This window comes from Barbus barbus, assembly GCF_936440315.1.
Source record: "Barbus barbus genome assembly, chromosome: 4".
Lineage (NCBI taxonomy): Eukaryota > Metazoa > Chordata > Actinopteri > Cypriniformes > Cyprinidae > Barbus > Barbus barbus.
Window position 1 is genome coordinate 10,717,744 of NC_136732.1, and position 16,071 is coordinate 10,733,814.

At 36.6% G+C, this 16,071-nt stretch overlaps 3 protein-coding genes across 4 annotated transcripts; 2 read left to right on the forward strand and 1 right to left on the reverse strand.

Moving 5' to 3' along the window:
- The first annotated feature begins 535 nt into the window (after nucleotides 1-535).
- LOC306865953 (5-hydroxytryptamine receptor 3A) lies at nucleotides 536-6,540 on the forward strand. Its single transcript, XM_079410825.1, has 8 exons — nucleotides 536-939; nucleotides 1,037-1,081; nucleotides 1,918-2,027; nucleotides 2,664-2,836; nucleotides 3,103-3,263; nucleotides 3,453-3,663; nucleotides 5,645-5,776; nucleotides 5,961-6,540. The coding sequence occupies exons 1-8, from the start codon at nucleotides 856-858 to the stop codon at nucleotides 6,209-6,211; spliced, it is 1,167 nt and encodes a 388-aa protein (XP_079266951.1). The 5' UTR covers nucleotides 536-855; the 3' UTR covers nucleotides 6,212-6,540.
- A 1,818-nt stretch (nucleotides 6,541-8,358) lies between these two features.
- Nucleotides 8,359-10,361, forward strand: LOC306865964 (uncharacterized protein). 2 transcript variants are annotated; one of them, XR_013783912.1, is made up of 5 exons: nucleotides 8,359-8,559; nucleotides 8,792-8,844; nucleotides 9,305-9,524; nucleotides 9,625-9,700; nucleotides 10,206-10,361. XR_013783912.1 is itself a non-coding variant. In XM_079410852.1 (5 exons), exons 1-5 carry the CDS (start codon nucleotides 8,533-8,535, stop codon nucleotides 10,246-10,248), a joined length of 465 nt encoding a protein of 154 aa, XP_079266978.1. In that variant the 5' UTR covers nucleotides 8,361-8,532; the 3' UTR covers nucleotides 10,249-10,361. The 2 variants fall into 2 exon arrangements, 1 of the variants encoding a protein (XP_079266978.1); XM_079410852.1 differs by having other exon boundaries at nucleotides 8,361-8,559; nucleotides 8,746-8,844.
- A 78-nt stretch (nucleotides 10,362-10,439) lies between these two features.
- On the reverse strand, nucleotides 10,440-15,045 carry anks4b (ankyrin repeat and sterile alpha motif domain containing 4B). The gene is made up of 2 exons (XM_079405726.1): nucleotides 14,792-15,045; nucleotides 10,440-11,821 (listed from the first exon to the last, which is right to left on the reverse strand). Exons 1-2 carry the CDS (start codon nucleotides 14,950-14,952, stop codon nucleotides 10,714-10,716), a joined length of 1,269 nt encoding a protein of 422 aa, XP_079261852.1. The 5' UTR covers nucleotides 14,953-15,045; the 3' UTR covers nucleotides 10,440-10,713.
- Between the last annotated feature and the right edge of the window lie 1,026 nt (nucleotides 15,046-16,071).

A 16,071-nucleotide genomic window follows, 5' to 3' on the forward strand; every position in this document is an offset into this window, starting at 1 on the left:
CATATTGTGATGCAGTGTCCCGGCGCGATGAGACTACAACAATAAAACCCATTACATACGAGGCATTTGTTGCATCCAGTTGGGAAAATAATTACTGATTATAATGTCTTTTTATGCGATGCGTTGCATTGCGCCGCGTAAACATTACCATGTTTGCATTTGTGATCAGAGAAACTACAAACAACAAGCACTATTCTACACAGCTCAAAACTCGCATTTGAATAGTCAGTAGCAGAAACATACTTAGAGGCTGTGAGTCAGAAGCACCAGATTGTCCTTTCAAAGTTGGAAATGCCCCACTTTATAGAAACAGCCTTTGTGCAAACTAGCATTGTAGGCTACACTTCCAGGTTCAGGAAATAGTCCTCTGTAAAATGCGCTGCACACACTCTAATATTTGCGTTGTACTGCTCTGGAACAGTGTTTGTAAATACAACTTAACCACTGATTTCTAGTTGTGTCCTCTTTTGGAAGCCCAAACAAAGTCATTTGGTTTTGAGACTTTAGTGTTTGCAACTTCAATGATCTTATCTATGCACAAACAGCTTGTAACACTCCAAAGAGAAAGGAAAACTTGAAATCGCATCCTATTTAATAACATTACTCTTTTTAGAAGTATGCTAAAAGTTTACTATGGATAGTTGCATTCTGGAGTTTGCTTTTGTCATTGTTCTTTTCAGAATGAACACACTAGTTGAGAAGTACATTTACAGTAGGATGAATGTTGAAAGGTGATATTCTCTGGCTGTGAGACTTGAGTGGAGTGTGATCTGTGCAGGGTCGTCGTCTGCTGCTGGAAACTGCAGTTACAAGGCGCTTATCGAACATCTCGGCTTGGGAAATGGTGACATTCAGATGACGTCCCTGCGGCCCGTGTCTAAATGGAAAACCCCTACCTTTGTTTACATGGACCTGTATGTGACCTCCATCACAGAAGTGGTAATTCCAGCATGATTTGACTCTGAATGCCATGACATAGGATGTCAAGCAGTTGTAGTATCATCACTCAACACTTATTTCTTGTTTCTTTCCACAGAATGAAAAAGCCCAGAGTCTCTCAACACAAGTCACAATTTTGCATGTAAGTGTTTTCAAAACCTTTTCGCACACAACTTCACTCAATTTAGAAAACTTGCCTGAAAATAATTTTAACCAAAATTATTTTTGGTTTATTAACCAAAGGAACACAATGAAAGGTCTAATTTATTTTAAGTCAAATTTAAACCGATTGAAAATAAAAACAAAGTGTAAAAATAATAATAATAATTATTATTATTATTAAAGAGTTGTATATATTTAAGTGCCCCTATTATGGATTATGAAAGGTTCATGTTTTGGTTTTGGGAGTCCCCAACAACAGGTTGACATGCATGCAATGTCAAAAAACACTTTCATTTTCTTATAATATACATTTATTTTTATTTGCTCAACGATTCGCTCAACGATTCGTTTTTCCAAACCCCTCTTTGCGGGACACTAATCTGCGGTTATTGGTCGATTACATTTAAAGCAGCGTTTGTGAACTTTTAACGCTTCAAAAGCGGCTCCTAGTGGCAAAGAATGAATTTGCATTTTCATTCAGACCAACTCGAAAAGACCAACAAGTGGGCGGGCAATTTGCTAATATTTCATGTTGTGGTCAACATGAAACAGCTTGGGATTCATTATAAAATCGACTCATTTCAATGATTCAGAGTCGACTCTTTCTTTTGAGAGACAATAACTTTATACACGGTGCACTTTCAGATTTAAAACTTTGCAGGATGTTTTCATTCACATAGAGCTGTGCTACACACTGCATGAAAGGTCATTTTCAAAAATAATAGGGGCATAATAGGGGCACTTTAAAAATGATTCTAGGAGGAAAAGGAGGATAAACCTATAATCACTGTTAACATAATCCTCATAACTTTGCAGGGTTGGTTCAATGACTTTACAGGATGGAACCCAGAAGACTTCTGTGGGATCGCTTTATGTTCAGTTAAAAAGGATATGGTTTGGACTCCAGACATCACCATCACTGAAAGGTCTGAAAATTGCTTTTTTGTAGTATAAATGGTTTGTTATTTGTAGAAAACGTAGAAATTTAAAGGGGTCATATCATGGGGAATTCCTTGGTCTTTTGTGTTAAAAGAGTTTGTTGTATTAAGAAAACATTCAGAAAAACCTACCAGTGCAAAAAAAACATTTTATTGTAACGAGAAGATGATGCAAGAAGACTTTTGACATTATAATCCCCAAATATTGACAACTGCCTGCAATTATACCTCAGCAGTGCCTATTTAGTGTTTGTGAACTGAGCACTATCTGGCTGTGTGTAGCACCTACTGCTCTGCAGATCACAATGTTAGGAAAGGTCTGCTAGTCGGTTATTAACAAAAATCCCTTATCGTTTTAGTCTAATCTGAAGTGCTCAACAGTTTGAGGAGCACATTTCAGCACAGATTTTTGCTTTCGCAGACTCGATACATGTATTTCTTTTACAATTTTATTTAGAAACTTTTTGAAGTGTAAAAGTTTTGGTGGAGGAACAGAAATGGTTTCATTTAAAATATATGAACTTATGAATCAAATTCTTATGAGTTTTGAATGACGTGAGGGTGAGTTAATGATGAATTTTCATTTTTGGGTAAACTTTTGTTACTTTGTTTTTGTCTGTTTAGCATCAAGACTGAGTTCGCAACAATGGAGAATCAGTATGTCCAGTTGCAGAATCAAGGCGCTGTTGTGACGTCTGAAAATTTAGCTGTGACCACGGCCTGCAAGATGAACCTGCACCAGTTTCCCTTTGACATCCAAAGCTGCACTTTTACCCTTCAGTCTCCAATCCATTCAAGTACATTTAAAACTCAGAAAACAAAGTCGATCAGGGTTGGGCAGAATTCAAAACTGAAGAATTCAGTTCATGAAAGTGAAATTGAATTAGTCACACACACAAGATATTGACAGGACAGGAAGATCAAAAACATCTTCAGTTTGAACTAAATATGCCTATTGGTGCACAACCCTGATGTTGACTTTTAAAGATCCTATTTGACCTGCTGGAGTTTTGACATTAAGTTCCTGTAATATCTATTGGTCATTTGTCTCATGTTATCTCAGGCAAGGAGCTCGTAATCAGCCCGTTCTCTGATGCTTCAATCCTGACCCTCAGCTCCAAGAAGGCCTTTCAGACTCAGGGAGAGTGGGAACTCCTCAGTATAAATATGTCTAAAGCCAATGTCACTACTATGGGGGGGTCACAGGATCAGCTGATATATAAGGTATTGAGCAGAAAGATAGCTATTTGCTAAATATAAAAACCACTTACAGAGAAAACAAGCTAATTACACATTTGATGTACAACCTTACAGCTGAGATACTGGGATCAGACATTGTGACCACTGTTAAAACACACGGAACAAAAGCTGCTCTGACAAAGTATTTATCGAGGTTTCTGTTCTTACTTTCAGATCACCATAAAGAGGAGACCACTACTGTATGTTATTAACTTTCTAATGCCAGTATTTTACTTCCTTATTCTGGATTTGGCCTCCTTCTTCCTCGATTCGACTGGAGGAGAGAAGCTGGGTTTTAAAGTAACCCTGCTTCTGTCTGTTTCTGTGTTACTGCTGCTTCTCAAAGACATGCTGCCCTCTACTGCCAGTGATATTCCCCTGATTGGTGAGAGTTTATCTGCTGTACTGATTATCTTGAACAGTAAAGGACATTGCACACTGCCTCCGAAACTTTCGTCCGTCATAAAAAGAAATTCGGATCAGGTTCGATTTTCTGCGGTTTCTTTGCATCCGTAAGCAAGCATTTTCATAAGAAAGGATGACGAATACGAAAAAAAAATAAAAATGGAAAAACGCATACGAAAATTTCATACTCAGTGTGCAATGGCTTTAAGATTATTTTTTTCTCTTGACCATTGATGGCACAAAATTTAATCTCAAATGGCTACACTATTTTTGATTTTGTCATGAATATCAACATTTGTGAGATTTAGTCATTCGTAACAGTTTTGAAGTTAATTGATCTAATTTTGCATCTCTGGAAAATAGTGATCTATGACACTGTATTATGTTGAAAATCTACGGAAGCGTATTGCATTCACTTGAGGAAAAAAAATCTACTCTGTTTTTCTGAATTAACGAGTTAATTATCTCAGAATTACAAGATAATTTTTCATGAAAAATAGTTTTTGCTCTGTTTTTCTGAATTAACGACTTAATTATCTCAGAATTACGAGATCATTTTTAATGAAAAAAATAATTTTTGCTCTGTTTTTCTGAATCAATGACTTAATTATCTCGTAATTCAGAAAAACAGAGCAAAAAAACTTTTTTCATAAAAAATTATCTTGTAATTCTGAGATAATTAAGTCATTAATTCAGAAAAACAGAGCAAAAACTTTTTTTTATGAAGAATTATCTCGTAATTCTGAGATAATTAAGTCGTTAATTCAGAAAAACAGAGCAAAAACTTTTTTTCATGAAAAATTATCTCTTAATTCTGAGATAATTAAGTCATTAATTTAGAAAAACAGAGCAAAAACTTTTTTTTATGAAGAATTATCTCGTAGTTCTGAGATAATTAAGTCGTTAATTCAGAAAAACAGAGCAAAAACTTTTTTTCATGAAAAATTATCTCGTAATTCTGAGATAATTAAGTCGTTAATTCAGAAAAACAGAGCAAAAACTTTTTTTCATGAAAAATTATCTCGTAATTCTGAGATAATTAAGTCATTAATTCAGAAAAACAGAGCAAAAACTTTTTTTCATGAAAAATTATCTCGTAATTCTGAGATAATTAAGTCATTAATTCAGAAAAACAGAGCAAAAACTTTTTTTTCATGAAAAATTATCTCGTAATTCTGAGATAATTAACTCATTAATTCAGAAAAACAGAGTAGATTTTTTTTCCTCAAGTGAATGCAATACGCTTCCGTAAAAATCAAAGTTTCTTTGTGTTTATTTGTTTTTGGATTTGTGGAGTAAAAGTTATAGTCTTTATTTGGAAGTAAAAAGATCAAATTAGAGCCTTGGGGTAAGATGGGCCACCCAGAATTGGCAAAGAAACCCCAGATGGTATGTTGTTACTATTATTTTTACATGCAACTCTTCTTGTAATTAATGGGGTTATTATTTAATATCTCAATTAATTAGATGTACATTTAAGACATCTTCGCCTTTCATTAAAACCTACAGGTTAGTGTGTAAAATCACTAAAATTGCATTCATAGTGTTGCTATTATGACATATCTTCACCTAAAATATGGACTATTAAATATGAGCATATTCATATGCCGGTATTTAAGTCATAGATTAATTTCATAAACTTACAGATGAATCTCTTTTACTGTGATTCTGCTTTGTCTGTTATTAAATTACTCAATTATTCATCTTAGTAAAAAAGCAAATAATTAATTTAGTATTTTACATGAATTAAACTTTTAAACCGTGAATGAATGACTCATTTACAAAATATATTTCATTATCAATACAAAAGGCTGAGAAATAATTAACAGTTGATTGCGTGTCATCATTTGCTTAAAAATGTAGAATTTTCTGTTGTATGAAATAATTATATATATTTTTTAATTTTTTCTATTTTATTATTATTCATATTATTTTTAATGATTTTCTGGTGGCTTTCCTAGGGGTTTATTGTGTTGTCATCTTCACTCTGATGGGAATCAGCGTTCTGGAGACCATTCTTGTGAATTTTCTGATTGCGAAAGGAAATCGGACCGTTTCAGTAAGACCAATGAAAAGCTCACCTGCTCTTTCTGGTAAACATTTACTCAATATCTGATCATGAGGGGCTTTAAGTTCATTAATTTTTAAAGCAATTATACCATAATCGTGATATATCAGAACTGCAGCAAACAGAAAGACATGTAAATCCATTGAACTCTTTTGTGAGTCCTTGAAAAGAAATCGGTCCTTGGTAAAACATCCTAATTCTTCTCACAGATGCGGTAAAGGACACTAAGAGCCCTCCAGACTCAGAAACAGACAGGCATGAAGAGCGACTGTATGCTCTTGACGTCCTGACGCAGATCCTCGTGGAGTTTCAGGCTGCTGCTACTCATCAAAACCAACAAGAGAGGAAATGCCTGAGCTGGACCAGAGTGGCAACAATAGTAGATGTGATCTTTAATTTTCTGTATGTAACCACAGTTGTTGTGTTTCTGATAATGCTGTTCAAGGCTTGGTTCCCGTGAGTGAATGTCACTTATAGGCCTGTACATGAGATGGAAAGACTTCTTCTTTTTTAAGTGTATTTATGTTAAATAATTCTCATCAAATCGTCATACTTTAGTACTGTAAATGAAAACAAGGTTCCCTGTGTTAACACTAGTAAACTACATAACATCAACTAACATGAAAAATGTGTTTAATGCACTTAGTAATCGTAGTTAATATTAATTTCAGCATGTACTACTTTACTAAAATCAAAAGCTGTATCTGTTCTTAATATTCAGTGGACCTCAGTTAACATGAACTCAAAATGAACAGTTGTATTTTTATTAAATAACTAATGATAAAAGTTAAAAAACACTCAAATGTGTTGCTCATTGTTTGTTCATTTTAATTAGAGCTTAATTAACATTACCTAATTAGTGTATTTTAAAGTGTTACTGATATCTTTATGGTGATTATATATTAGAAAAACAATTAAGCAAAAGTATTATATTTTCAAGGCTTCAAGAGGATCACAACAGCTGGATCATCAGTTGATCATACGGACCTGGAACCTGTTTGTTTACATCTATTCTCCCTACAGAATGCATTGAACATCTACAGGACAGACTATGGGCCTTTACAGCTAAGGGGAATAGAGACACGAGTTGTTTTTTTAATGCATTTGAGTCATCAGTGTTTACCCTAATATGACTGGGGGGGGGGGGGGGGCACAAATACGGTTCCCTTTGGCTCACTGTTAATCTTGCATGTCTTCTTTAATGTAACATACCAAGTAATGAAAGCACACAAGACCGTTTGTACAACGCTATATTGTCTGAAAGATTTCTGAACTGAACACCAGATCTTTTTAAACACACTTATTCTGTATATCAGCAGGCACAGCGTAACTGGTTGAATATCAATGTAAAAATTACAACATTCTTCCAAAAAGAAAAAAAAAAAGGATTTTAGCCGTTACAGGTATTTTTTACATTCCATATGCCACTTTATGATGTCTTGCTTGCACAGACAGTAATATCGATAAAGACAGTCAGTCAGTATTAAGTACCTGGTGAGTCAGTCCTCAAGTCACATCCTAGGACAATGTTCTGCAACAAGCCATCCATGTACAATTGCAGACTCATCTGGGCATGCCTTCGAAAGGTGCCATAGTGGATCATTTTCAGTTGCACTGCCCGAAAAATCTAAGGTCAGAAAAGGTGGAGTCTTTGTTTCAGTATGGCTTCTGGGAAAGTATGTTCATTTCTCTCCATATCCTGTGTAGTGATATTAATTGCTATATTCAATTAGTTACTACACAGTGATATAGTAAACACATCCCCTATATGCCCTACCTTTTCAAGTCTGAGGCACCAGTGGCATACACTGCAACAGAAGATGGACTTTCCCTGCAAAAGTGCTTCTGAAAATTGGCTGACTATTCCATTATCCAGAGAATTCGGTGTGGACAACACATCTGAAACCCGCTGACATACAGGGCACTTCAACAAAGGGCTCCAGTAGGCAGTTTTCACAAACAATAAATGTTGCTGTCTGATGAGCCGTCTTGGAAGATTCCATTCTATTAGAAAAATAGATTATTAAAGAAAATGCCCAACTTCCACATCACAACATGTATTTTGTGGAATGCAATTAACGGTGCACGATTAATCGAAATTAAACTGCAATCGCGATCAGGCAGAAGCTGCGATAGTCATGCGCATCTTGTCAGTGAAACACAGTTCTGTGATCAGTAGTAAATCTCCATCAAATAATTGTTTTAATATATATATATATAACCTGTGATACATTTTCTCAAGTATAAACCAAACCAAATACAAAAAAAGCTAAAAACATGAAAATTTAATTCTTTGGAATGTAGTGAAGTAGTACAAGTATAAGTCAACCATTTCATGTAAAACATTATTAAACATCAAAACACGTTGTAAGGGCACAGGTAATATTTCAAATGAAAACACTAAAACTGATATGATTTTTCATCCAATTAAAGTAGCAGATTCTACATCATAAATAATAATAATAATAATAATCTTCATTACAGGTTTTAGTTGTACTCTTTTCTATTTTTTTTTTTTTTTTACTTCACTAGTTAAATGAGCATTTCAGTTGGTAAATGTCTTGCAGATACAGCAGCAATACAATGTTTTGATTCGAAAATAATAGTCTACTCACAGATGGTCACAACTGAAAGCGCAAGTGTTTTTTAGTCTATTGCTTTTAAATGACCTATCGAATAGCTTTCCTCATTTCTGACGTGTCTTTCAGCCAACGTTATCTTTCCATTTAGCTATTTTTCCAGAGTGAACCAATCATAAGCTGTGCTTTCTGAATATTGTAAATGATTTTACTCAAGAGGACACTGTTGGTAAGTGTTCCCTTTTGAAGGGTTTGTTGCTGTTATCGAAATAATATGTGTGCTTTTGGAGTTAATCTTCAAAACAAACTACACATTTAAATGTAGTTTCTCTGAACATTAGACTGAAGTGTTGAATAGCTTAACTTAGCTAATTTAGTTGAATCCATAACTGAAGCAACTGTTGGGTTCTTGCAGATGTCGGCTGAAATATTCACAATGACTGATCATCTTTCCATCACAGATCAGCTCCTGCTTCTCTATGTTTATGACCTACATCTGAAAATCATTGAACAGGTTAAACATTCACATCATATCAATCAAAAAAACACTTCCTGGACCCAGTGTTTTCCCTAAACTGTGCTAGTCCTAAATTTAAAGGTAGACTGATGACTAAATTTTATTTGGCTGAAAACATTTAACTAGGCATAGTATCGATATTTTAGTCAAAATTCATGTACATTTTGTCAGAATTCTGTCACCATTCAGTCACCTTCAAGTTGTTCCAAAGCTGTATGACTTTATGTCTTCTGTTGAAGACAAATTAAGATATTTTAATTAATGTTTTGTCCATACAATAAAAGTCCAATGGCTTTCTTTGTATACACGGGGATTCTTCAAAATCTTTGTGTTCCACAGAAGAAAGAAATCATACAGGTCGAAACGGCTGCTACAAACTACCTTTACTTGTCACTGTTTTATATGATTCACTGCATCCGTTTCGAATGAAATGAGACCTTTTCTTTGCTTTCGGTAGCATTTGCAGTCTGCGCAGGAAGTACTTCACTGGAAGTTTTCACCTCAGGAGATAAAGGCAGATGATGTGAAAAACCAAAGGACTGTTCCAGCCCTGCAAAAGAAGAACTGCAGCCTAAATCCAGAGGGGACCCTCCAGAAAGAGCCTGTTGAAGAGGAAATACTGAAGATCTCGGTGGAAGCAGCAGCAGCAGTAGCATCAGTGCAGGAGACTGTACAAGGTTTACTCGTTACATTTCTCTGACAGCAAAATACACAGTGCACAAACCACCAGAAACTGCTAAAATTAAATACACCTGTTGTTTCTAAAAACCCCTCTAGTCTCACATCCAGAACAAACCTCTGTTGGAGCCGTCAACACCGGTGCGATGGAAAAGACGTCCAGGAGAAAAAGAAAGTATGCACCATTGTGGATGCATTCAATTGTCAACTGCATACTTGATGTATAACATGGACAAAAGTATTGGGAAACATAATTCATGTATTTAAAAACTATATTTCCATCTCTGCAGCAACAGTTTTGGAAGTGTCTAAAATGACTGTACCCATATGTACAAGTCATTGGTGTTTGGTCTGCATTTAAAGTCACACCAGAGGTGTTCAGCTGGCTTTCTGCAGACCAGTCAAGTTCTTCCACACTGACTCAATCAATCATTTCTTTTTGAACCGTGTCTTATACACAGAGGCACTGTCATGTTAGAATAAGGGTCCTGTCCAAACTGATGCTATTAAAATTAGAAGCACACAATTCCCTAGAATATCATTATATGCTTAAACATTAAGATTTGTACTCATGGAAATTACTAAAGTAGTCAAACCCGTTCATTAGAAGGAGGTGCCCCAAGACTTTTGTCTATATAGTGTATTTTCAACTAATTGTCCTATTCATTGTCTCCTTGAAGGACCTGCGGGTGCTTCTCATGGTTATGGAGCTGCAGACGTTAGTCGCTACGTCTCAAATGCATTATCTGAGATGAAGTTACTGCCAAATTAATGCCTTTCTTTTGTATCTGTTTTCTTCTGTCATCAGACATTAAAAAATTATAACGCCATACCATATATATTTTGTGTCGGAGAATGTGTTCAGGGTCGGATAGATAGATAGATGACCTCTAGACATGAACAGTGTTTATTTAGAGATATGTAAGTTACTTTTATTTCAAAGATGAAAACAATCAACATGTTCTTGGGAAAAGTGGTTGATTCTCATACGACAGCTTAAGTCAAATGTTTGTTTTGGAGATTAAACTTAGTTTGCTACAATAAGGCCATTTTTAACTGCTGTGTTAGTTCATACAATCGTCAAAATCACAGAAAGTGAGCTATGAAACAACTACATGATGGCAAAGGAGTGTCAGCAGAGAGAAACTGTGAATGTTTGTGTATGGCGGGATTGAGTGGTGCACGTTATTAAAGGAAGGTGTCCTTCATAACGCCAGGCTGCTCCAGCACAGCTTTCCTGTGAGCCGACGCTTCCAGGATCTTCTTGCGCGGCCCCAGCTGGATGCGGATGCCTTTCAGATCGTCATCTGAGCAAAGCATAAGGGCGTCAAGATCCAGGTGTTCACGGGTGAACACAGGACCATAGTCCAACAAGCCGATCGACGCCAAGAAGGAATCCAAGTGTGAGGTCTCCTCTTCCTCATCCAGACCGATCTCCTCTTCATTCCAAGGAAGCTCTGAATCCTCGTCCAAACCCTCCAGACCTTCATCCACTGTCTCAAACAACTCTTGACGGATGAGGTACCCTAGGTCTTCTGTATTGCCGCTGGGGAGGTCTTCAGGGTCCATGGCCATTTCCATGGAGAAGTTCCTGCGGAACACCATTTTCCCGAGACCAGGTCTTTCGAAAATAGACTTGCCGTGACTGGCTCCCTCGTCGTCCGAATCTCTCTTGACATCGTCATCATCATCCTGAATTTCATCCTGCTCACTGAAGACGTCAACAAAACCAGGTTTCTCTTGATAGCCGCTGTCTTGTTTGACAAAAATGACATTGCCGTCCCCTTGTCTACTCACTGTCCCTTTGTCTTTCTTCCCAAATTTGTGCTGGAGGGTTCCCTTGATGTTCGACTGGGCCGATCCGTTGGTGTCTGCGGTTATGAGTTTGGAGAACTGTTCTCCGTTCACGCTGCTCAAGGTACCCGAGCTGGAAAGGGAACTTCCTTCCGAGACAGATCCGCCGCGGTACATCTTGTCCATCTTACTCTGATGTTTCTTCTTGACGCGTTCGCACTGCTTCACTCTGCGCTCGGCATCTTTGGTGGCTTGTTCTTTCAGACGCGCCGCCTTTTTGGCGTTCTGGCCTGTCTGTTGAGCGGCAGCCGTGTCCAGGAAGCGGACGCAGTCCATGTGGTCTCGAGAGGCAGCCACGTCCATGGGGGTGTGGAAGTCATTGTCCAGAGCAAAGAGGTTGGCTCCAAAGTTCACCAAGAAGCTGACAATCTGCATGTGACCATTTGCAGAAGCGTGATGCAACGGCGTGTTCCCCCAGATGTCACTTTTGTTTGGATCCCCCCTACAAGACCGAGATAATAATAAACAAGCATTTGAATTAATGAGTAGATCAGTCGACAACTTGATAGTTATAATTAGTGCTGCTTGCATCACTGTTACTATTTGTCATTCATAGGGTTAAGGGTTTGTCGGAACAAGCAAGAGAAGGTTTGGTTTTCTGTGTTGAATAGAGGTGCTGTTACTTTAAGTGATTGGTGTGGAGGCGATAAATCAGGCAGACACTTCCCATTACATATTTTGAATATCCTAGACACTTTGGAACATACTCTTTTGACTTAGACTAGTAAGCAACCACAGAGAACACCCTAAAAGCCAATGCCTTAGCACCCATTTGAGGTACTTGAGACCAGACTCTGTCCATCTCAGTCCGAGTCCAAGACCACATTCTCATGCTCTTGGTCTTGTCATGTGCTCTGGAGCATTTGGACTATGCCTTGAGTCTGGTATTGAGTACTTGAACACAGTGGATACATTTTGTGGTCTTTTCCAAGTCACGCATACAATCCACCAAAAACAGGCATCGTTCTCCCCAAAGGAACATGAATTTTCAATGTCTGAATTGAACTCAACCTTCTTCTGGTCTCTGTCTTGATTCTGACTCAACCTACTAAGGTTTTGGTCTGGACTCGGACTCAGAATTAGCTGGTTTCGACACTGCCACACTGGATAACCTAAAAGTTACGAAATGCTCAGCAATGTGCAGTTAACTGATGTGCAGTTAACTATCAGCATAAGGTCCAATGGGCATGAATCGATTGCTCCAGCAGAAAACACTTGCCTGAAACGCCTCGTTTATAGTCCAGTCATTATTTTTGTGACTTTTCTACGTCACCAAAGTTACATATTTGCATAATGGCTGCCTACTGGCTGCTTTGGCCTGCCCTCAAAGAACAGTTGGATAAGTGATTAGCTATCAGACTCTGGCTCATACTGGTACAGCAATACTGATGCTGTACTGTAGCTATAATACTATTTACAGCTTCTCATGAAGCCTTGGGAGCTGAAAACGGATTTCTGAAAAACACTCTTAAGTGGTTGACCAATCACAACAAACTGGGGCAGCTGACCAATCAGAGCAGACTTAAAATTCCACCCTCACATATTTTCCCGTGATGAATATGATGCTATAACCATGTAAACAGTTAATATGTAACCTGCTGTAAAATAAAAGTCCACAGGTACATCCATAAAATCTCTGATTACAATATCTACGAGAGCTTATCTCTCTAAACACCATCTGTTCATTGGTGGACGAGGCACACAAGGTGCAAACAGACACAGGCGGAGAAAAGTATTATTATAAAAAAAATTTTAGAGAGAGAGAAACACAACTTTTAGAAAGTCTTTAAGTATCCATGACAAGAAACACCCCTGTCTGGGTTAACATTCTACACACAGTGCTTTCTGTTTGAGAGCCAGCCATGGCAATCATGCTCTATATTCTGAGAGATCAGCCCCAACGCTGCGCAGAATAAATAAACTCTATGCTGGACAAACTGTGGAAAAATAAAGAGGCCTATTGTTCCAGATTTTCATAACTAATTTAGCTGATTGAACTCTTGGCATCAGCTCTGGGAGTTTTTCAAATCATGCGAGAACGAAAGTCAGAGGAGGACACAGAGCTACCCAGAGAGAAACTCTGACAGTGGGCTCAATTAATAGTGTTATTCTAATATGCTGCTGAATATTTCAGTGGTATTTTAATGATGATGTCCGTTTTAAATTGTAGCAACAATTAAGACCTTAATGTGATTTGCTGTAGACAAGAGTGATTACTGACTCATAAAGCACACAAGTAAAAAGACTCGCCCCAAAGGTCATAAAACTGGTTAAATCCGGAAAGAAGTACACTTCAGCATAATTTTGAAATAAGTACTTATTATGGACATAATATACTTTATAATTACATGTGAACTGTATAAATACATTATAATATACAAAAAAAGTTTACAGTAAATACAGTTAGCTGGACTTTAAAGTGCTTTTTGTGGAATAGGACATAAGTACATCTTTATCTGTAATTTTATCATTCTTTTATCTGTGAAATATGGTTAAATTGTCCTGCTGAATGTGCAATTATGACAAAAAATACTATAATGTAATTTCTAGTGAAATCTGTGTCATTAATATATTTAAATATATTAGTAATTATTAGTACCGATGATGTTTAGTACATTTAGATTGTATTAAGTTTAAAAATTAAATAACACACAACAGTTTAATTACCAAGTACATGTGCTTTAGTATGTTAGTCAACACATCAAAATAAGTGTACTTCTTTAAAGCACGACTAAATATTATTAAAACATAATGATTTAAAATGTACTTTAAATTAAAAAATGATCATTTGACTTTAAAAGGCCCAGTTTCACAGACTAAGCCAGGATTACACCATAGTTCAATTAGGACATTTAGGGTAACTTTTATAAACGTGCTCAGAAAAAAAACATTACTGGGGTGCATCTTGAGACAAAACAAGGCACTGATATAATTTTAAGATCAGTCAGTGTGTCTTTCAGTTGAAACAGCTCAGATTTACATTTTAGTCTAGGACTAGGCTTAAGCCTTGTCTGTGAAACCGGGGGTTAAAGTGTACTTGGACTAGTCATGAAAGTGTCTATTATAAGTGGCCTTTTATTTCAATAATATTGTATTATCTAGAAATAAAGATTTGAGGTGCACTACAAGCGCACATGATCAAATTAACGTAAAGTCCTAGATTGCAGATCACAGTTTTACTGACTGTTTGATATGTAACACAGATATCTATATAGTCACCAATGCTTAAAAAACAATTGTAAGACACACAAAGCAAGGTGACATTGTAAAACTTTTTAACAGCATTAACCTAAACTAAAATGAATATTATTCTGGAAACTTAATGTATAGAATTCAATTATTAAACCAAAAGCCAATGAACAGGATCAGTACCGAAAGTTTTGTACAGAGCAGACAGGTTTTCTGAGCTCACCCTCTACTGCATATGAGCTGCAGAGCTTCGATGTGTCCGTGGTAAGCTGCCCAGAGAGTGGGTGTCATGCCATCCTCATCCGGGGTGTTCAGATCTTTCCTTGTGGCTTCCTTCAAAAGATCCAAATAGCCATCGATGGCTGCTTTGTGATATCGTGACATGATTATAATAACGATCTCTCTTCTTCAGCGAGTAAATGTGTTTTGTGAAGTGTTACAGGACCATCTTTGCAGGCATCTGGCGCGCTCTGTCTCTGTGTCTGAGGGAGGAGAAACTCTGATGTCACTGACTGGAATCGACACCACTATCAGTCATAAACTAAAGTCCAGAGTGAGCTGTTATTGCTTACCATCAGTGTTGGTTCGTAGAGACATAAACAGGGATAACTATGTGCTCTTTTTTAAATGAAAAATATTCTTATTTGATCATTTCAATTTCTTGAAAAAGTGTTTAATTATGTGGTTTTATTGTAGTCATATTTTTCCATCACAGTTTGATATCATTGTCTTTGTTCTATTATTGCATTGATATGCCACCTCTCCCCTAACAGAGTATGTTTATGTGTTAGTTAGGAGCAAGATTATAAGCTTAGACCATGCGCTATACTGGCTACCATGTCTTATACAAAAAATAAAAAATGTTTTGAGTACAAAGTGCTAATTTTCATGCCAGAGCAACACCAAAGTGGTCATGAGTAGGTGTATACCCTTACACGAAAATTATAATCTACATATTAAATAATTGCAAGTGATGTATATTGAAAATATGTGATCCTGGAGCACAAAACCAGTCATAAGTAACATGGGTAGGCTATATTTGTAGCAATAGCCAACAATACGGGTCAAAATGATTGATTTTTCTTTTTTATGCCAATAATATTTAGGATATTAAGTAAATGTTCTATGAAGATATTTTGTGAATTTCCTACTGTAAATATATTAAAACTTAATTTCTGATTAGTAATATGCATTGCACTTGACTTCATTTGAACAACTTTAAAGGCGATTTTCTCAATATTTAAATTTTTTTGCACCCTCAGATTCCAGATTTTCAAATAGTTGTATCTCGGCCAATTATTGTCTTAAGAAACCATACATCAATGGAAAGCTTGTTTATTCAGCTTTCAGATGCTGTATAAATCTCAATTTGGAAAAAGTGACCCTTATGGCTGGTTTTGTGGTCCATGGTCACATATATTGTGTATATATATTACAATATATTGAATAATAGGCTACATAAGGAATTACCACTTTTGATATATTAAAAAATATGTGATAATT